The 20814-nt window shown below is 62.9% G+C and overlaps 1 protein-coding gene across 1 annotated transcript; it reads left to right on the forward strand.

The window, feature by feature from the left end:
* Positions 1-9085: 9085 nt before the first annotated feature.
* Positions 9086-20798, forward strand: rpl18 (ribosomal protein L18). The gene is made up of 7 exons (XM_041182311.1): positions 9086-9175; positions 9459-9545; positions 17512-17619; positions 18412-18510; positions 18669-18792; positions 19811-19880; positions 20675-20798. The coding sequence occupies exons 1-7, from the start codon at positions 9173-9175 to the stop codon at positions 20748-20750; spliced, it is 567 nt and encodes a 188-aa protein (XP_041038245.1). The 5' UTR covers positions 9086-9172; the 3' UTR covers positions 20751-20798.
* The last annotated feature ends 16 nt before the right edge of the window (positions 20799-20814 follow it).

A 20814-nucleotide genomic window follows, 5' to 3' on the forward strand; every position in this document is an offset into this window, starting at 1 on the left:
CTACACCACACGGACAAATCCTAGAACTCCCTCCCTAACAGCGCTGTGGGTGTACCTACACCACACGGACAAATCCTAGAACTCCCTCCCTAACAGCACCGTGGGTGTACCTACACCACACGGGACAAAATCCTGGAACTCCCTCCCTAACAGCGCTGTGGGTGTACCTACAACACACGGACAAATCCTAGAACTCCCTCCCTAACATCGCCGTGGGTGTACCTACACCACACGGGACAAAATCCTGGAACTCCCTCCCTAACAGCGCCGTGGGTGTACCTACACCACACAGACAAAATCCTGGAACTCCGTCCCTAACAGCGCCGTGGGTGTACCTACACCACACAGACAAAATCCTGGAACACCCTCCCTAACAGCGCCGTGGGTGTACCTACACCACACGGGACAAAATCCTGGAACTCCCTCCCTAACAGCGCCGTGGGTGTACCTACACCGCACGGACAAAATCGTGGAACTCCATCCCCAACAGCGCCGTGGGTGTACCTGCAACACACTGGACAAAATGCTGGAACTCCCTCCCTAACAGCTCTGTGGGTGTACCTACACCACACTGACAAAATGCTGGAACTCCCTCCCTAACAGCGCCGTGGATGTACCTACACCACACGGACAAAATCCTAGAACTCCCTCCCTAACGGCGCCGTGGGTGTACCTACACCACACGGACAAAATCCTGGAACTCCCTCCCTAACAGTGCCGTGAGTGTACCTACACCACAGGGACAAATTGCTGGAACTCCCTACCTAAGAGCGCTGTGGGTGTACCTACACCACAAGGACAAAATCCTGGAACTCCCTCCCTAACAGCGCCATGGATGTACCTACACCACACGGACAAAATCCTGGAACTCCCTCCCACACATCGCCGTGGGTGTACCTACACCACACGGACAAAATCCTGGAACTCCCTCCCTAACAGCACTGTGGGTGAATCTACACCACAGGGACAAAATCGTGTAACTCCCTCCCTAACAGCGCCGTCGGTGTACCTACACCACATGGGACAAAATCCTGGAACTCCCTACCTAACAGCGATGTGGGGGTACCTACGCCACATGGGACAAAATCCTGGAACTCCCTCCCTAACAGCGCCGTGCGTGTACCTACACCACACGGACAAAATCCTGGAAATCCCTCCCTAACAGCGCTGTGGGTGTACCTACACCACACGGACAAAATCCTGGAACTCCCTCCCTAACAGCGCCGTGGGTGTACCTACACCACACGGACAAATCCTAGAACTCCCTCCCTAACAGCGCCGTGGGTGTACCTACACCACACGGACAAAATCCTGGAACTCCCTCCCTAACAGCGCCGTGGGTGTACCTACACCACACGGACAAAATCCTGGAACTCCCTCCCTAACAGCGCCGTGGGTGTACCTACACCACACGGACAAAAACCTGGAACTCCCACACTAACAGCACCGTGGGTGTACCTACACCACACGGACAAAATCCTGGAACTCCCTCCCTAACAGCGCCGTGGGTGTACCTACACCGCACGGACAAATTAGTTGAACTCCCTCCCTAACAGCGCCGTGGGTGTACCTGCACTGCACGGACAAAATCCTGGAACTCCCTCCCTAACAGCGCTGTGGGTGTACCTACATCACATGGGACAAAATACTGGAACTCCCTCCCTAACAGCGCCGTGGGTGTACCTACACCACACGGGACAAAATCCTGGAACTCCCTCCCTAACAGCGCCGTGGGTGTACCTACACCACACGGACAAAATCGTGGAACTCCATCCCTAACAGCGCCGTGGATGTACCTGCAACACACTGGACAAAATCCTGGAACTCCCTCCCTAAAAGCGTCGTGGGTGTACCTACACCGCAGGGACAAAATCCTGGAAATCCCTCCCTAAAAGCGTCGTGTTTGTACCTACACGACAGGGACGAAATCCTGGAATTCCCTCCCTAACAGCGCCGTGGGTGTACCTACACCACACGGGACAAAATGCTGGAACTCCCTCCCTAACAGCACTGTGGGTGTACCTACACCACAGGGACAAAATCCTGGAACTCCCTCCCTAATAGCGCCGTGGGTGTACCTACACCACACGGGACAAAATCCTGGAACTCCCTCCCTAACAGCGCTGTGGGTGTATCTGCACCACAGGGACAAAATCCTGGAACTCCCTCCCTAACAGCACCGTGGGTGTACCTACACCACATGGACAAAATCCTGGAACTCCCTCCCTAACAGCGCCGTGGGTGTACCTACACCACATGGGACAAAATCCTGGAACTCCCTCCCTTACAACACCGTGGGTGTACCTACACCACATGGGACAAAATCCTGGAACTCGGTCCCTAACAGCGCTGTGAGTGTACCTACACCGCACGGACAAAATCCTGGAACTCCCTCCCTAACAGCGCCGTGGGTGTACCTACACCACACGGACAAAATCCTGGAACTCCCTCCCTAACAGCGCCGTGGGTGTACTTACACCGCACAGACAAAATCGTGGAACTCCCTCCCTAACAGCGCCGTGGGTGTACCTACAGCACACGGACAAAATGCTGGAACTCCCTCCCTAACAGCGCCGTGGGTGTAACTAAACCACACGGACAAAATCCTGGAACTCCCTCCCTAACAGCGTCGTGGATGTATCTACACCACACGGACAAAATCCTGGAACTCCCTCCCTAACAGCGCCGTGGGTGTACTTACACCGCACAGACAAAATCGTGGAACTCCCTCCCTAACAGCGCCGTGGGTGTACCTACAGCACACGGACAAAATGCTGGAACTCCCTCCCTAACAGCGCCGTGGGTGTACCCACACCACACGGACAAAATGCTGGAACTCCCTCCCTAACAGCATTGTGGGTGTACCTAAACCGCACGGACAAAATCGTGGAACTCCGTCCCTCACAGCGCCGTGGGTGTACCTACACCACACGGGAAAAAATGCTGGAACTCCCTCCCTAACAGCACCGTGTGTGTACCTACACTGCACGGACAAAATCCTGGAACTCCCTCCCTAAAAGCGTCGTGGGTGTACCTACACCACAGGGACAAAATCCTGGAATTCCCTCCCTAACAGCGCCGTGGGTGTACCTACACCACAGGGACAAAATCCTGGAACTCCGTCCCTAACAGCGCCGTGGGTGTACCTACACCACACGGACAAAATCCTGTAACACCCTCCCTAACAGCGCCGTGGGTGTACCTACACCACACGGACAAAATCCTGGAACTCCCTCCCTAACAGCGCCGTGGGTGTACCTACACCACACGGGACAAAATGCTCGAACTCCCTCCCTAACAGCACCGTGGTTGTACCTACACTGCACAGACAAAATCCTGGAACTCCCTCCCTAACAGCGTCGTGGGTGTACATACACCACACGGAAAAAATCCTGGAACTCCGTCCCTAAAAGCGCCGTGGGTGTACCTACACCAAACGGACAAAATCCTGGAACTCCGTCCCTAACAGCGCCGTGGGTGTACCTACACCACAGGGGACAAAATCCTAGAACTTCCTCCCTAACAGCACCGTGGGTGTACCTACACTGCACGGACAAACTCCTGGAAATCCCTCCCTAAAAGCGCCGTGGGTGTACCTACACCACACGGATAAAATCCTGGAACTCCCTCCCTAATATCGCTGTGAGTGTACCTAAACCACACTGGACAAAATGCTGGAACTCGGTCCCTAACAGCGCTATGAGTGTACCTACACCGCACGGACAAAATCCTGGAACTCCCTCCCTAACAGCGCCGTGGGTGTACCTACACCACACGGACAAAATCCTTGAACTCCCTCCCTAACAGCGCCGTGGGTGTACCTACACCACACGGACAAAATCCTGGAACTCCGTCCCTAACAGCGCTGTGGGTGTACCTACACCACACGGACAAAATCCGAGAACTCCCTCCCTAACAGCGCTGTGGGTGTACCTACACAACACGGACAAAATCCTAGAACTCCTTCCCTAACAGCGCCGTGGGAGTACCTACACCACACGGACAAAAACCTGGAACTCCCACACTAACAGCGCCGTGGGTGTACCTACACCACACGGACAAAATCCTGGAACTCCCTCCCTAACAGCGCCGTGGGTGTACCTACACCACACGGACAAAATCCTGGAACTCCCTCCCTAACAGCGCCGTGGGTGTACCTACACCACAGGGACAAAATCCTGGAACTCCCTCCCTAACAGTGCCGTGGGTGTACCTACACCACAGGGACAAAATCCTGGAACTCCCTCCCTAACAGCGCCGTGGGTATACATACACCACACGGGACAAAATCCTAGAACTCCCTCCCTAACAGCGCTGTGGGTGTACCTACACCACACGGACAAAATCCTGGAACTCCCTCCCTAACAGCGCCGTGGGTGTACCTACACCACACGGGACAAAATCCTAGAACTCCCTCCCTAACAGCGCCGTGGGTGTACCTACACCACACGGACAAAATACTAGAACTCCCTCCCTAACAGCGCCGTGGGTGTACCTACACAACACGGACAAAATCCTAGAACTCCTTCCCTAACAGTGCCGTGAGTGTACCTACACCACACGGGACAAATTCCTAGAACTCCCTCCCTAACAGCACCGTGGGAGTACCTACACCACACGGACAAAATCCTAGAACTCCTTCCCTAACAGCGCTGTGGGTGTACCTACACCTCAGGGACAAAATCGTGGAACTCCCTCCCTAACAGCGCTGTGGGTGTACCTACACCACACTGGACAAAATCCTGGAACTCCCTCCCTAACAGCGCCGTGGGTGTACCTACACCGCACGGACAAAATCCTGGAACTCCCTCCCTAACAGCGCTGTGGGTGTACCTACACCACACAGGACAAAATCCTGGAACTCCCTCCCTAACAGCGCTGTGGGTGTACCTACACCACACAGGACAAAATCCTGGAACTCCCTCCCTAACAGCGCTGTGGGTGTACCTACACCACACAGGACAAAATCCTGGAACTCCCTCCCTAACAGCGCTGTGGGTGTACCTACACCACACGGACAAAATCCTGGAACTCCCTAACAGCGCCGTGGGTGTACCTACACCACAGGGACAAAATCCTGGAAAGCCGTCCCTTACAGCGCCGTGGGTGTACCTACACCACACTGGACAAAATGCTGGAACTCCCTCCCTAACAGCGCTGTGGGTGTACCTACACCACATGGAACAAAATCCTGGAACTCGGTCCCTAACAGCGCTGTGGGTGTACCTACACCACACGGACAAAATCCTGGAACTTCCTCCCTAACAGCGCCGTGGGTGTACCTACACCACACGGACAAAATCCTGGAACTACCTCCCTAACAGCGCCGTGGGTGTACCTACACCACACGGACAAAATCCTGGAACTCCCTCCCTAACAGCGCCGTGGGTGTACCTACACCACACGGACAAAGCCCTAGAGCTCCCTCCCTAACAGCGCCGTGGGTGTACCTACACCACACGGGACAAAATCCAGGATCTCCCTCCCTAACAGCGCTGTGGGTGAATCTAAACCACAGGGACAAAATCGTGTAACTCCCTCCCTAACAGCGCCGTCGGTGTACCTACACCACATGGGACAAAATCCTGGAACTCCCTACCTAACAGCGCTGTGGGTGTACCTACACCACATGGAGTAAATGCTGTAACTCGCCCCCTAACGGCACCGTGGGTGTACCTACACCACACGGACAAAATCCTGGAAATCCCTCCCTAACAGCGCTGTGGGTGTACCTACACCACACGGACAAAATCCTGGAAATCCCTCCCTAACAGCGCTGTGGGTGTACCTACACCACACGGACAAAATCCTGGAACTCCCTCCCTAACAGCGCCGTGGGTGTACCTACACCACACGGACAAATCCTAGAACTCCCTCCCTAACAGCGCCGTGGGTGTACCTACACCACACGGACAAATCCTAGAACTCCCTCCCTAACAGTGCCGTGGGTGTACCTAAACCACACGGACAAAATCCTGGAGCTCCCTCCCTAAGAGCGCTGTCGGTGTATCTACACCACACGGACAAAATCCTGGAACTCCCTCCCTAACATCGCCGTGGATGTACCTACAACACACGGACAAAATCCTGGAATCCCTCCCTAACAGCGCCGTGGGTGTACCTACACCACACGGACAAAATCCTGGAACTCCCTCCCTTACAGCGCTGTGGGTGTACCTACACCGCACGGACAAAATCCTGGAACTCCCTCCCTAACCGCGTCGTGGGTGTACCTACACCACACGGACAAAATCCTGGAACTCCCTCCCTAACAGCGCCGTGGGTGTACCTACACCACACGGACAAAATCCTGGAACTCGGTCCCTAACAGCGCTGTGAGTGTACCTACACCGCACGGACAAAGTCCTGGAAATCCCTCCCTAACAGCGCCGTGGGTGTACCTACACCACACGGACAAAATCCTGGAAATCCGTCCCTATCAGCGCCGTGCGTGTACCTACACCACACGGACAAAATCCTGGAACTCCCACCCTAACAGCACCGTGGGTGTACCTACACCACACGGGACAAAATCCTGGAACTCACTCCCTAACAGCGCTGTGGGTGTACCTACACCACACGGACAAATCCTAGAACTCCCTCCCTAACAGCGCCGTGGGTGTACCTACACCACACGGACAAAATAGTGGAACTCCCTCCCTAACAGCGCCGTGGGTGTACCTGCACTGCACGGACAAAATCCTGGAACTCCCTCCCTAACAGCGCTGTGGGTGTACCTACACCACAGGGACAAAATCCTGGAACTCCCTCCCTAACAGCGCCGTGGGTGTACCTACACTGCACGGACAAAATCCTGGAACTCCCTCCCTAACAGCACCGTGGGTGTACCCACACCACACGGACAAAATCCTGGAACTCTCTCCTTAACAGCGCCGTGGGTGTACCTACACCACACGGACAAAATCCTGGAACTCCCTCCCTTACAGCGCCGTGGGTGTACCTACACCACACGGACAAATCCTAGAACTCCCTCCCTAACAGCACCGTGGGTGTACCTACACCACAGGGACAAAATCCTGGAACTCCCTCCCTAACAGCACCGTGGGTGTACCTACACCACATGGGACAAAATCCTGTTACTCCCTCCCTAACAGCGCTGTGGTTGTACCTACACCACACGGACAAAATCCCAGAACCACCAAGGAGAAATTCCCACCACAGATAGCATGTTCTCCACAACACTGCGCTGTACGATCCTCTTGAAAGAATTTTTGATGGGGGTCCCCACATTCAGCAGACAGCGTTCAAATCTCAGGGTTACAGCTCAGCAAACATTTGTTGGGTGAAGATAAGCCTTGTTTGCGCCACACTGCTGTTACTGCGCGTCGGTGGGTGGAGGGAGTGAATGTGGATGGGGAACTGATCAAGCGGGGCTGCTTTGTCCTGGATGGTGTCGAGCTTCTTGAGTGTTGTGGGAGCTGCACTCATCCAGGCAAGTGGGGAGTATCCCATCACACTCCTGACTTGTGCCTTGTAGATGGTGGACAGGTTTTGGAGGGGGAGTCAGGAGGTGAGTGACTCTCCGCAGAATTCCCAGCCTCTGACCTGCTCTTGTAGCCGCAGTGTTTATATGGCTGGTCCCAGTTCAGTTTCTGGTCAATGGTAACCCCCAGGATGTTGATAGTGGGGGATTCAGTGAGGGTAATGCCCATTGAACGTCAAGGGGGCGATGGTTGGATTCTCTCTTGTTGGAGATGGTCATTGCCTGACACTTGTGTGGGGTGAATGTTACTTGGGGGGGGGTCGTTTTGTTCAGGTTAGACATGCCATGTCAATTCAAGTGGCTGACTGTTATGTCCGACGGAGTTGGTAAAGCAGAGTTATTAACAAAAATCCCAGAGGGAAACTTTAAACAACTGTCATAACCTATAATTTTTTAAGTGGTATGTTTGAGATGAGACTCTAGAGTCAGGAATCAGACTACCAGTTCTCGAGTTTTTAAATTGAACTAAATGAAACATTTTTATTGATTTACACAGGTTAAAGTATATAGATGTATACACACGGCTACAAATGACTATTATCATAACTTTCAACCTATTCCCAAACTAATCTCCATTCAGCCAACAGCAACCCACAGACTGAACCGGACACCAGACAACGCATTTTCACCTGATGCATTGAAAGTGAGGTTCTTTTCACTTTGGTTCCTGTGGAACCAGTTGGAGGCTTACGGCTGCCCTTCGATGTCTCACGGGGGGCCTCTGCCCTGCTCGCCCAGAAACTGCTGAAGTTATACCCACCAGCCCGCCCCGCCCCTCCCCTCCCCCGCCCCATCGAGCGTTAATTCTCATTGTCGCGCGAAGCCTCTTTGAAATTCTGCGCCCAACGGTGAAACCCCTTTCACAGCACCGATTTTACGAGTAATTCGGAATACATGGCTAGATGGCGGGGGGGGGGGCAAGATTTCACCCCACTTCTTGGGCGCTCGGTTCAAAAATTGCAATTGCACACGCTCTACCCTCCTATCCCAAAACCAGTGCCCATCAAAGTCCCCAGACGAGCTGGCTTCAACCCGGTAGGGACACACACACAGACTCAACCTGTATATTTAAAGCAAAAATGTTTTCCAACATATTAGATACATTGATAGCTCGATGGCACTGACTGAGAGGACTGTGCGGGGCGGGTGAGATGGGTGGATGGGGGTGGGTGAGGGGGTGGGTGGGACGCCTATAATGCAGGGTGGGTGGAGAGGGGGCGAAGGGGTCGAAAGGCTGGCACCGATAGGATAGGACAGTGGGGGGGGGGGGGCGGAATGGCCTCGCCTCCCAGCTGCGGGTGCACCATGTGGGGGTGTTGGGGGGGGTGGGGGGGGAAGGTGATCCTGCTGAACCCCAGTCACTCCACACCATGCACCATTCAGAATGGGCAGAATTGGGCTGCAGTGTGCAGCGCCCGCCTCTGGTCGCTGCTGCAGGAGGAGGCAAAGCAAAAAGGAGCAGGTGGCCCTCTTGCCCGCCTCGTCACCCTCCTTGGTTGCCGGATGTTTGGGGGGGGGCGGGGTTGGGGGGGGGAGGGGCCCGTCTCTCCCTCTCCCTCTCTCTCTCTCTCTCTCTCTCGCGAGGTCAGGGGGAAAGGGGGCGGGGTCTGGCTACCCAGAAGCCCGCGCGCCGGCTCCGCCTCCTTCTTCTCGCTCAGCGACGCCAAGATGGTGAGTGCTGCTGGCCGGCCGGAGGAGGAAGGGAAGAGTGGGGGGGGCATGGACAATCCGATGCCATCTGCTGCCCTGCGAACCCTTGAGCGACTCGCCGAGCCCGCTGTCGGCTCGGGGATCGCCCGGGCGAAGCGGATGGCGCTATATGGGCTCGCGTTCGCGTCGTCTTGATGGTTATTTTTTTTTTCCCAACCCGTCTCTCCCGATCACTAATCTCCGCCATCTCTCTCTCTCTCTCTCTCTTCCCCCCGACGATTGCATCCGCCGCCATCGGCGCCAGGGAGTGGACATCCGGCACAACAAGGACCGCAAAGTGCGGAGGAAGGAGCCCAAGAGCCAAGACATCTACTTGCGGCTGCTGGTCAAGGTGAGGGAGCGGGTGAGGGAGCGATAAAGTAGGGACCACCCCCTCCCCCCCCCGGCCGCCATTCTATAAGCGGCGGCGGGGCTGCGGGATTCCGCGTGGGTCCTAGCGCCCTCCGCACCCCTTATATCTGAATACATGCCTGTTACAGCGCCCGATCTTTGCGGGCCGATTGCGGGGCAGCCGCAGGGTCCCCGGAGCCGGGCTTTGCGGTTTCGTGCTCAGCGTGGGGAGGAAAGTCAGGGGGCGGGGGTGGCTTGACCCCTCCTCCCTCTTGGGGTTAAATTGTTTTTCACCCCTGGGATCGCCCTGTGCGAAGGGTGGGTGGGGGGGGGGGGTGGGGGTGAGGGTTTTGCGGTGAACCAGGGCCGGTCAGGAGAAGCCGGGCATCGCCCACCCTCGGAGAGAGCGGGGAGGGGGACGATGGTTGGGAGTGGTGGGGGGGGGGGGGGGGGGGGGGGGGGGGGGGCATGGAGGACCACCCCGAACCCCACCACCCGCGGGTGCAGCTCCGTGATGCAGGCCGACCCTCGCCGCCCCGGTTCCAGCGCTGAGGGAGTGCCGCACTGTCGGAGGGTCAGTGCCGAGGGAGTGCCGCACTGTCGGAGGGTCAGTGCTGAGGGAGTGCCGCACTGTCAGCAGGGTCAGTGCTGAGGGAGTGCCGCACTGTCAGCAGGGTCAGTACTGAGGGAGTGCCGCACTGTCGGAGGGTCAGTGCTGAGGGAGTGCCGCACTGTCGGAGGGTCAGTGCTGAGGGAGTGCCGCACTGTCGGAGGGTCAGTGCTGAGGGAGTGCTGCACTGTCGGAGGGTCAGTACTGAGGGAGTGCCGCACTGTCAGCAGGGTCAGTACTGAGGGAGTGCTGCACTGTCAGCAGGGTCAGTACTGAGGGAGTGCCGCACTGTCAGCAGGGTCAGTACTGAGGGAGTGCTGCACTGTCAGCAGGGTCAGTACTGAGGGAGTGCCGCACTGTCGGAGGGTCAGAACTGAGGGAGTGCTGCACTGTCGGAGGGTCAGAACTGAGGGAGTGCTGCACTGTCAGAGGGTCAGTACTGAGGGAGTGCTGCACTGTCAGCAGGGTCAGTACTGAGGGAGTGCCGCACTGTCGGAGGGTCAGAACTGAGGGAGTGCCGCGCTGTCAGAGGGTCAGTGCTGAGGGAGTGCTGCACTGTCAGAGGGTCAGTGCTGAGGGAGTGCTGCACTGTCAGAGGGTCAGTACTGAGGGAGTGCTGCACTGTCAGAGGGTCAGTGCTGAGGGAGTGCTGCGCTGTCGGCGGGTCAGTGCTGAGGGAGTGCTGCGCTGTCAAAGGGTCAGTACTGAGGGAGTGCTGCGCTGTCAGAGGGTCAGTACTGAGGGGGTGCTGCACTGTCAGAGGGTCAGTGCTGAGGGAGCGCTGCACTGTCAGAGGGTCAGTGCTGAGGGAGTGCTGCACTGTCGGAGGGTTAGTACTGAGGAAGTGCTGCGCTGTCGGCGGGTCAGTACTGTGGGAGTGCTGCGCTGTCGGAGGGTCAGTGCCGAGGGAGTGCTGCGCTGTCGGCGGCTCAGTGCCGAGGGAGTGCCGCGCTGTCGGCGGCTCAGTGCCGAGGGAGTGCCGCACTGTCGGGGTCAGTGCCGAGGGAGTGCCGCACTGTCGGGGTCAGTGCCGAGGGAGTGCCGCACTGTCGGGGTCAGTGCCGAGGGAGTGCCGCACTGTCGGGGTCAGTGCCGAGGGAGTGCCGCACTGTCGGGGTCAGTGCCGAGGGAGTGCCGCACTGTCGGGGTCAGTGCCGAGGGAGTGCCGCACTGTCGGGGTCAGTGCCGAGGGAGTGCCGCACTGTCGGGGTCAGTGCCGAGGGAGTGCCGCACTGTCGGGGTCAGTGCCGAGGGAGTGCCGCACTGTCGGAGGGTGAGTGCCGACGGAGTGCCGCACTGTCGGAGGGTGAGTGCCGACGGAGTGCCGCACTGTCGGAGGGTGAGTGCCGACGGAGTGCCGCACTGTCGGAGGGTGAGTGCCGAGGGAGTGCCGCACTGTCGGGGGGTCAGTGCCGAGGGAGTGCCGCACTGTCGGGGGGGTGAGTGCCGCACTGTCGGGGGGGTGAGTGCCGCACTGTCGGGGGGGTGAGTGCCGCGCTGTCGGGGGGGTGAGTGCCGCGCTGTCGGGGGGGGGTGAGTGCCGCGCTGTCGGGGGGGGTGAGTGCCGCGCTGTCGGGGGGGTGAGTGCCGCGCTGTCGGGGGGGGGGTGAGTGCCGCGCTGTCGGGGGGGGGGGTGAGTGCCGCGCTGTCGGGGGGGTGAGTGCCGCGCTGTCGGGGGGGTGAGTGCCGCGCTGTCGGGGGGGTGAGTGCCGCGCTGTCGGGGGGGTGAGTGCCGCGCTGTCGGGGGGGTGAGTGCCGCGCTGTCGGGGGGGGTGAGTGCCGCGCTGTCGGGGGGGTGAGTGCCGCGCTGTCGGGGGGGGGTGAGTGCCGCGCTGTCGGGGGGGGGTGAGTGCCGCGCTGTCGGGGGGGTGAGTGCCGCGCTGTCGGGGGGGTGAGTGCCGCGCTGTCGGGGGGGTGAGTGCCGCGCTGTCGGGGGGGTGAGTGCCGCGCTGTCGGGGGGGGTGAGTGCCGCGCTGTCGGGGGGGGGGTGAGTGCCGCGCTGTCGGGGGGGGGGGGGTGAGTGCCGCGCTGTCGGGGGGGGGGGGGGGGGGTGAGTGCCGCGCTGTCGGGGGGGGGGGGTGAGTGCCGCGCTGTCGGGGGGGTGAGTGCCGCGCTGTCGGTGGGGGGGTGAGTGCCGCGCTGTCGGTGGGGGGGTGAGTGCCGCGCTGTCGGTGGGGGGGTGAGTGCCGCGCTGTCGGGGGGGGGGTGAGTGCCGCGCTGTCGGGGGGGGGTGAGTGCCCGCGCTGTCGGGGGGGGGTGAGTGCCGCGCTGTCGGGGGGGGTGAGTGCCGCGCTGTCGGTGGGGGGGTGAGTGCCGCGCTGTCGGTGGGGGGGTGAGTGCCGCGCTGTCGGTGGGGGGGTGAGTGCCGCGCTGTCGGTGGGGGGTGAGTGCCGCGCTGTCGGTGGGGGGGTGAGTGCCGCGCTGTCGGTGGGGGGGTGAGTGCCGCGCTGTCGGTGGGGGGGTGAGTGCCGCGCTGTCGGTGGGGGGGTGAGTGCCGCGCTGTCGGTGGGGGGGTGAGTGCCGCGCTGTCGGTGGGGGGGTGAGTGCCGCGCTGTCGGTGGGGGGGTGAGTGCCGCGCTGTCGGTGGGGGGGTGAGTGCCGCGCTGTCGGTGGGGGGGTGAGTGCCGCGCTGTCGGTGGGGTGGTGAGTGCCGCGCTGTCGGTGGGGGGGTGAGTGCCGCGCTGTCGGTGGGGGGGGTGAGTGCCGCGCTGTCGGTGGGGGGGTGAGTGCCGCGCTGTCGGTGGGGGGGGTGAGTGCCGCGCTGTCGGTGGGGGGGTGAGTGCCGCGCTGTCGGGGGGGGGGGTGAGTGCCGCGCTGTCGGGGGGGGGGGTGAGTGCCGCGCTGTCGGGGGGGGGGGTGAGTGCCGCGCTGTCGGGGGGGTGAGTGCCGCGCTGTCGGGGGGGGGTGAGTGCCGCGCTGTCGGGGGGGTGAGTGCCGCGCTGTCGGGGGGGGTGAGTGCCGCGCTGTCGGGGGGGTGAGTGCCGCGCTGTCGGGGGGGTGAGTGCCGCGCTGTCGGGGGGTCAGTGCCGAGGGAGTGCCGCACTGTCGGGGGGGTCAGTGCCGAGGGAGTGCCGCACTGTCGGGGGGGTGAGTGCCGCGCTGTCGGGGGGTCAGTGCCGAGGGAGTGCCGCACTGTCGGGGGGTCAGTGCCGAGGGAGTACCGCACTGTCGGGGGGGGTGAGTGCCGCGCTGTCGGGGGGGTGAGTGCCGCGCTGTCGGGGGGGTGAGTGCCGCGCTGTCGGGGGGGTGAGTGCCACGCTGTCGGGGGGGTGAGTGCCGCGCTGTCGGGGGGGTGAGTGCCGCGCTGTCGGGGGGGTGAGTGCCGCGCTGTCGGGGGGGGGGTGAGTGCCGCGCTGTCGGGGGGGGGGGTGAGTGCCGCGCTGTCGGGGGGGGGGGGTGAGTGCCGCGCTGTCGGGGGGGGGGTGAGTGCCGCGCTGTCGGGGGGGGGTGAGTGCCACGCTGTCGGGGGGGGGGGGTGAGTGCCGCGCTGTCGGGGGGGGTGTGTGCCCGCGCTGTCGGTGGGGGGGTGAGTGCCGCGCTGTCGGTGGGGGGGTGAGTGCCGCGCTGTCGGTGGGGGGGTGAGTGCCGCGCTGTCGGTGGGGGGGGTGAGTGCCGCGCTGTCGGTGGGGGGGTGAGTGCCGCGCTGTCGGGGGGGGGGGGGTGAGTGCCGCGCTGTCGGGGGGGGGGGGTGAGTGCCGCGCTGTCGGGGGGGTGAGTGCCGCGCTGTCGGGGGGTGAGTGCCGCGCTGTCGGGGGGTGAGTGCCGAGGGAGTGCCGCGCTGTCGGGGGGTGAGTGCCGAGGGAGTGCCGCGCTGTCGGGGGGTGAGTGCCGAGGGAGTGCCGCGCTGTCGGGGGGTGAGTGCCGAGGGAGTGCCGCGCTGTCGGGGGGTGAGTGCCGAGGGAGTGCCGCGCTGTCGGGGGGTGAGTGCCGAGGGAGTGCCGCGCTGTCGGGGGGTGAGTGCCGAGGGAGTGCCGCGCTGTCGGGGGGTGAGTGCCGAGGGAGTGCCGCGCTGTCGGGGGGTGAGTGCCGAGGGAGTGCCGCGCTGTCGGGGGGTGAGTGCCGAGGGAGTGCCGCGCTGTCGGGGGGTGAGTGCCGAGGGAGTGCCGCGCTGTCGGGGGGTGAGTGCCGAGGGAGTGCCGCGCTGTCGGGGGGTGAGTGCCGAGGGAGTGCCGCGCTGTCGGGGGGTGAGTGCCGAGGGAGTGCCGCGCTGTCGGGGGGGGTGTGTGCCGCGCTGTCGGTGGGGGGGTGAGTGCCGCGCTGTCGGTGGGGGGGTGAGTGCCGCGCTGTCGGTGGGGGGGTGAGTGCCGCGCTGTCGGTGGGGGGGTGAGTGCCGCGCTGTCGGTGGGGGGGTGAGTGCCGCGCTGTCGGTGGGGGGGTGAGTGCCGCGCTGTCGGGGGGGGGGGTGAGTGCCGCGCTGTCGGGGGGGGGGGGGGTGAGTGCCGCGCTGTCGGGGGGGGTGAGTGCCGCGCTGTCGGGGGGTGAGTGCCGCGCTGTCGGGGGGTGAGTGCCGAGGGAGTGCCGCGCTGTCGGGGGGTGAGTGCCGAGGGAGTGCCGCGCTGTCGGGGGGTGAGTGCCGAGGGAGTGCCGCGCTGTCGGGGGGTGAGTGCCGAGGGAGTGCCGCGCTGTCGGGGGGTGAGTGCCGAGGGAGTGCCGCGCTGTCGGGGGGTGAGTGCCGAGGGAGTGCCGCGCTGTCGGGGGGTGAGTGCCGAGGGAGTGCCGCGCTGTCGGGGGGGTGAGTGCCGAGGGAGTGCCGCGCTGTCGGGGGGTGAGTGCCGAGGGAGTGCCGCGCTGTCGGGGGGTGAGTGCCGAGGGAAGTGCCGCGCTGTCGGGGGGTGAGTGCCGAGGGAGTGCCGCGCTGTCGGGGGGTGAGTGCCGAGGGAGTGCCGCGCTGTCGGGGGGTGAGTGGCCGAGGGAGTGCCGCGCTGTCGGGGGGTGAGTGCCGAGGGAAGTGCCGCGCTGTCGGGGGGTGAGTGCGAGGGAGTGCCGCGCTGTCGGGGGGTCAGTGCCGAGGGAGTGCCGCGCTGTCGGGGGGTCAGTGCCGAGGGAGTGCCGCACTGTCGGGGGGGTGAGTGCCGCGCTGTCGGGGGGGTGAGTGCCGCGCTGTCGGGGGGGTGAGTGCCGCGCTGTCGGGGGGGTGAGTGCCGCGCTGTCGGGGGGGTGAGTGCCGCGCTGTCGGGGGGGTGAGTGCCGCGCTGTCGGGGGGGTGAGTGCCGCGCTGTCGGGGGGGGGGGTGAGTGCCGCGCTGTCGGGGGGGGGGGGTGAGTGCCGCGCTGTCGGGGGGGGGGGTGAGTGCCGCGCTGTCGGGGGGGGGGGGGGGTGAGTGCCGCGCTGTCGGGGGGGGGGGGGTGAGTGCCGCGCTGTCGGGGGGGGGGGGGGTGAGTGCCGCGCTGTCGGGGGGGTGAGTGCCGCGCTGTCGGGGGGGTGAGTGCCGCGCTGTCGGGGGGGTGAGTGCCGACGGAGTGCCGCGCTGTCGGGGGGTCAGTGCCGAGGGAGTGCCGCGCTGTCGGGGGGTCAGTGCCGAGGGAGTGCCGCACTGTCGGGGGGTCAGTGCCGAGGGAGTGCCGCACTGTCGGGGGGTCAGTGCCGAGGGAGTGCCGCGCTGTCGGGGGGGTGAGTGCCGCGCTGTCGGGGGGGTGAGTGCCGCGCTGTCGGGGGGGTGAGTGCCGCGCTGTCGGGGGGGGTGAGTGCCGCGCTGTCGGGGGGGTGAGTGCCGCGCTGTCGGGGGGGTGAGTGCCGCGCTGTCGGGGGGGTGAGTGCCGCGCTGTCGGGGGGGGTGAGTGCCGCGCTGTCGGGGGGGTGAGTGCCGCGCTGTCGGGGGGGTGAGTGCCGCGCTGTCGGGGGGGTGAGTGCCGCGCTGTCGGGGGGGTGAGTGCCGCGCTGTCGGGGGGGGTGAGTGCCGCGCTGTCGGGGGGGGTGAGTGCCGCGCTGTCGGGGGGGGTGAGTGCCGCGCTGTCGGGGGGGTGAGTGCCGCGCTGTCGGGGGGGTGAGTGCCGCGCTGTCGGGGGGGTGAGTGCCGCGCTGTCGGGGGGGGTGAGTGCCGCGCTGTCGGGGGGGTGAGTGCCGCGCTGTCGGGGGGTGAGTGCCGCGCTGTCGGGGGGGGTGAGTGCCGCGCTGTCGGGGGGTGAGTGCCGCGCTGTCGGGGGGTGAGTGCCGCGCTGTCGGGGGGTGAGTGCCGAGGGAGTGCCGCGCTGTCGGGGGGTGAGTGCCGAGGGAGTGCCGCGCTGTCGGGGGGTGAGTGCCGAGGGAGTGCCGCGCTGTCGGGGGGTGAGTGCCGAGGGAGTGCCGCGCTGTCGGGGGGTGAGTGCCGAGGGAGTGCCGCGCTGTCGGGGGGGGTGAGTGCCGCGCTGTCGGGGGGTGAGTGCCGAGGGAGTGCCGCGCTGTCGGGGGGTGAGTGCCGAGGGAGTGCCGCGCTGTCGGGGGGTGAGTGCCGCGCTGTCGGGGGGTGAGTGCCGCGCTGTCGGGGGGTGAGTGCCGCGCTGTCGGGGGGTGAGTGCCGCGCTGTCGGGGGGTGAGTGCCGCGCTGTCGGGGGGTGAGTGCCGCGCTGTCGGGGGGTGAGTGCCGCGCTGTCGGGGGGTGAGTGCCGCGCTGTCGGGGGGTGAGTGCCGAGGGAGTGCCGCGCTGTCGGGGGGTGAGTGCCGAGGGAGTGCCGCGCTGTCGGGGGGTGAGTGCCGAGGGAGTGCCGCGCTGTCGGGGGGTGAGTGCCGAGGGAGTGCCGCGCTGTCGGGGGGTGAGTGCCGAGGGAGTGCCGCGCTGTCGGGGGGTGAGTGCCGAGGGAGTGCCGCGCTGTCGGGGGGTGAGTGCCGAGGGAGTGCCGCGCTCTCGGGGGGGTGAGTGCCGAGGGAGTGCCGCGCTGTCGGGGGGTGAGTGCCGAGGGAGTGCCGCGCTGTCGGGGGGTGAGTGCCGCGCTGTCGGGGGGTGAGTGCCGAGGGAGTGCCGCGCTGTCGGGGGGTGAGTGCCGAGGGAGTGCCGCGCTGTCGGGGGGTGAGTGCCGCGCTGTCGGGGGGTGAGTGCCGAGGGAGTGCCGCGCTGTCGGGGGGTGAGTGCCGAGGGAGTGCCGCGCTGTCGGGGGGGTGAGTGCCGAGGGAGTGCCGCGCTGTCGGGGGGTGAGTGCCGAGGGAGTGCCGCGCTGTCGGGGGGTGAGTGCCGAGGGAGTGCCGCGCTCTCGGGGGGGTGAGTGCCGAGGGAGTGCCGCACTGTCGGGGGGAGATGTATATACTCTAGGATTTGAGCTCCAACAGTTCATGCTGACGTGACTCAATATGGTTTCTTCGGCCCCTGTGGGACCTCTATGTATGTAGGCAGGGGGCTGTGCCATTTATTGATGTCTTTCTTTTTCTCCCCCTGCTCTCCGCACAGTTGTACCGATTCCTGGCCCGACGATCGAATGCTCCCTTCAACAAGGTTGTCCTGAGGCGTCTCTTCATGAGTCGCACCAATCGCCCTCCACTGTCCCTAGCCCGCCTGGTGAGTCTTCAGAAGTTATTGCCCATCCTTAATTGTCCCTTGAGATGGTGGGGGTCCCTGTGGTGTAGGTACACCCACGGTGCTGTGAGGGAGGGAGTTCCAGGATTTTGTCCCTGTGGTGTAGGTACACCCACGGTGCTGTTAGGGAGGGAGTTCCAGGATTTTGTCTGTGTGGTGTAGGTACACCCAAGGCGCTGTTAGGGAGGGAGTTCCAGGATTTTGACCCTGTTGTGTAGGTACTCCCACGGTGCTGTTAGGGTGGGAGTTCCTAGGATTTGAGCTCCATAATCCAGGCTGACACTCCCCACTCCGGTGCCAGTACTGAGGGAGTGCTGCACTGTCAGAGGGTCAGTACTGAGGGAGTGCTGCACTGTCAGAGGGTCAGTACTGAGGGAGTGCCGCACTGTCAGAGGGTCAGTACTGAGGGAGTGCAGCACTGTCGGAGGGTCAGTACTGAGGGAGTGCTGCACTGTCAGAGGGTCAGTACTGAGGGAATGCTGCACTGTCAGAGGGTCAGTACTGAGGGAGTGCTGCACTGTCGGGTCAGTGCTGAGGGAGTGCTGCACTGTCGGAGGGTCAGTACTGAGGGAGCGCTGCACTGTCGGAGGGTCAGTACTGAGGGAGTGCTGCACTGTCAGAGGGAGATGTAATATTTATCCCTCAGAGGCAACATTGTGTAAATACCGGGAGATCTTGCTGTGTGTGTGTGGCGTGAAGGGCTTTAACACTGTCAGCTAATCCCGACTTCTTGCCTTTCCATACCCCCCTCCCCACACACGCTTCCTGGTGAAGATCCGCAAGATGAAGATGCCCGGTCGCGAGGGCAAGACAGCGGTGGTCGTGGGTTCCATCACGGACGACGTCCGCATCTGGGACATCCCCAAGCTCAAGGTGAGAGCCGAAACCGCGCTTCGCAGGCAGTGACGCACCCGACCCCCAGCGTCGCCGGCCAGCTACAGCGGCTGGTCAGCCCATCCGGCGTACTTTTCTCCCCCCCCCCCCCCAACCTCCTTCAACTTGTCCAATCTTGTTCCTCCCTCCCTCTCCAGGTGTGTGCCCTCCGAGTGACCGATGTGGCTCGTCACCGGATCCTGAAGGCTGGTGGCCAGATCATGACCTTCGACCAGCTGGCCCTGGCTGCCCCCAAGGGTCAAGGGACAGTGCTGCTCTCAGGTGAGTGAAGCTCCCTCCACTCCGTCCCCATCCAACACTCCCAGGACAGGTACAGCACGGGGTTAGATACAGAGTAAATCTCCCCCTACACTGTCCCCATCAAACACTCCCAGGACAGGTACAGCACGGGGTTAGATACAGAGTAAATCTCCCTCTACACTGTCCACATCATCACTCCCAGGACAGGTACAGCACGGGGTTAGATACAGAGTAAATCTCCCTCTACACTGTCCCCATCAAACACTCCCAGGACAGGTACAGCACGGGGTTAGATACAGAGTAAATCTCCCTCTACACCGTCCCCATCAAACACTCCCAGGACAGGTACAGCACGGGGTCAGCACGGGTTTAGATACAGAGTAAATCTCCCTCTACACTGTCCCCATCAAACACTCCCAGGACAGGTACAGCACGGGGTTAGATACAGAGTAAAGCTCCCTCTACACTGTCCCCATCAAACACTCCCAGGACAGGTACAGCACGGGGTTAGATACAGAGTAAAGTTCCCCCTACACCGTCCCCATCAAACACCCCCAGGACAGGTACAGCACGGGGTTAGATACAGAGTAAATCTCCCTCTACACTGTCTCCATCAAACACTCCCAGGACAGGAACAGCACGGGGTTAGATACAGAGTAAATCTGCCTCTACACTGTCCCCATCAAACACTCCGAGGGCAGATACAGCACGGGGTTAGATACAGAGTAAATCTCCCTCTACACTGTCGCCATCAAACACTCCCAGGACAGGTACAGCACGGGGTTAGATACAGAGTAAATCTCCCTCTACACTGTCCCCATCAAACACTCCCAGGACAGGTACAGCACGGGGTTAGATACAGAGTAAATATCCCTCTACACTGTCCCCATCAAACACTCCCAGGACAGGTACAGCACGGGGTTAGATACAGAGTAAATCTCCCTCTACACCGTCCCCATCAAACACTCCCAGGACAGGTACAGCACGGGGATGGATCTATATTCCTGCTGTGATGTTCTACCTCGTTCCTTCTGTCCAGGTCCTCGTAAGGGCCGGGAAGTTTACAGACATTTTGGACCTGCACCTGGAACTCCACACAGCCACACCAAGTAAGTAGCTGCTTCCTCTCCCTGTCTCGCTCTCTCCCCCACCCAGTGCTGCTGTCTCACACCTCCCTGAACCCCAGAGCCTTTCCCTTCAAATGCATCTCTCCCTCCCCCAGCCCCGACTCCCTCCTTCCCCCCGACTCCCTCCTTCTCCCCTCCCCCGACTCCCTCCTTCCCTCCTGACTCCCTCCTTCCCTCCTGACTCCCTCCTTCCCCCCGACTCCCTCCTTCCCCCCGACTCCCTCCTTCCCCCCGACTCCCTCCTTCCCCCCGACTCCCTCCTTCCCCCCGACTCCCTCCTTCCCCCCGACTCCCTCCTTCCCCCCTCCCCCCCGACTCCCTCCTTCCCCCCGACTCCCTCCTTCCCCCCGACTCCCTCCTTCCCCCCGACTCCCTCCTTCCCCCCGACTCCCTCCTTCCCCCCGACTCCCTCCTTCCCCCCGACTCCCTCCTTCCCCCGTCCCCCCGACTCCCTCCTTCCCCCCGACTCCCTCCTTCCCCCCGACTCCCTCCTTCCCCCCGACTCCCTCCTTCCCTCCGACTCCCTCCTTCCCCCCTCCCCGACTCCCTCCTTCCCACTGACTCCCTCCTTCCCCCCTCCCCCCGACTCCCTCCTTCCCCCCTCCCCCCGACTCCCTCCTTCCCCCCGACTCCCTCCTTCCCCCCTCCCCCCGACTCCCTCCTTCCCACTGACTCCCTCCTTCCCCCCTCCTCCTGACTCCCCACGCTCCCTCCCCCCCCCTCTTTCCCACCCACGGCCGGGCACAGTCTCAGTCTCTCTCCGTTCTCTCCCGCAGGCCCTATATCCGTTCGAGGGGCAGGAAGTTCGAGCGAGCCAGGGGTCGAAGGGCCAGTCGAGGATACAAGAATTGAGCACGTTTTCTATGTTCTATTTTCTGTATCAATAAATTCAAACCGAAACACCGAGTCTTTGTCT

The sequence above is a fragment of the Carcharodon carcharias genome, assembly GCF_017639515.1.
Source record: "Carcharodon carcharias isolate sCarCar2 chromosome 39 unlocalized genomic scaffold, sCarCar2.pri SUPER_39_unloc_15, whole genome shotgun sequence".
NCBI classification, from domain to species: domain Eukaryota; kingdom Metazoa; phylum Chordata; class Chondrichthyes; order Lamniformes; family Lamnidae; genus Carcharodon; species Carcharodon carcharias.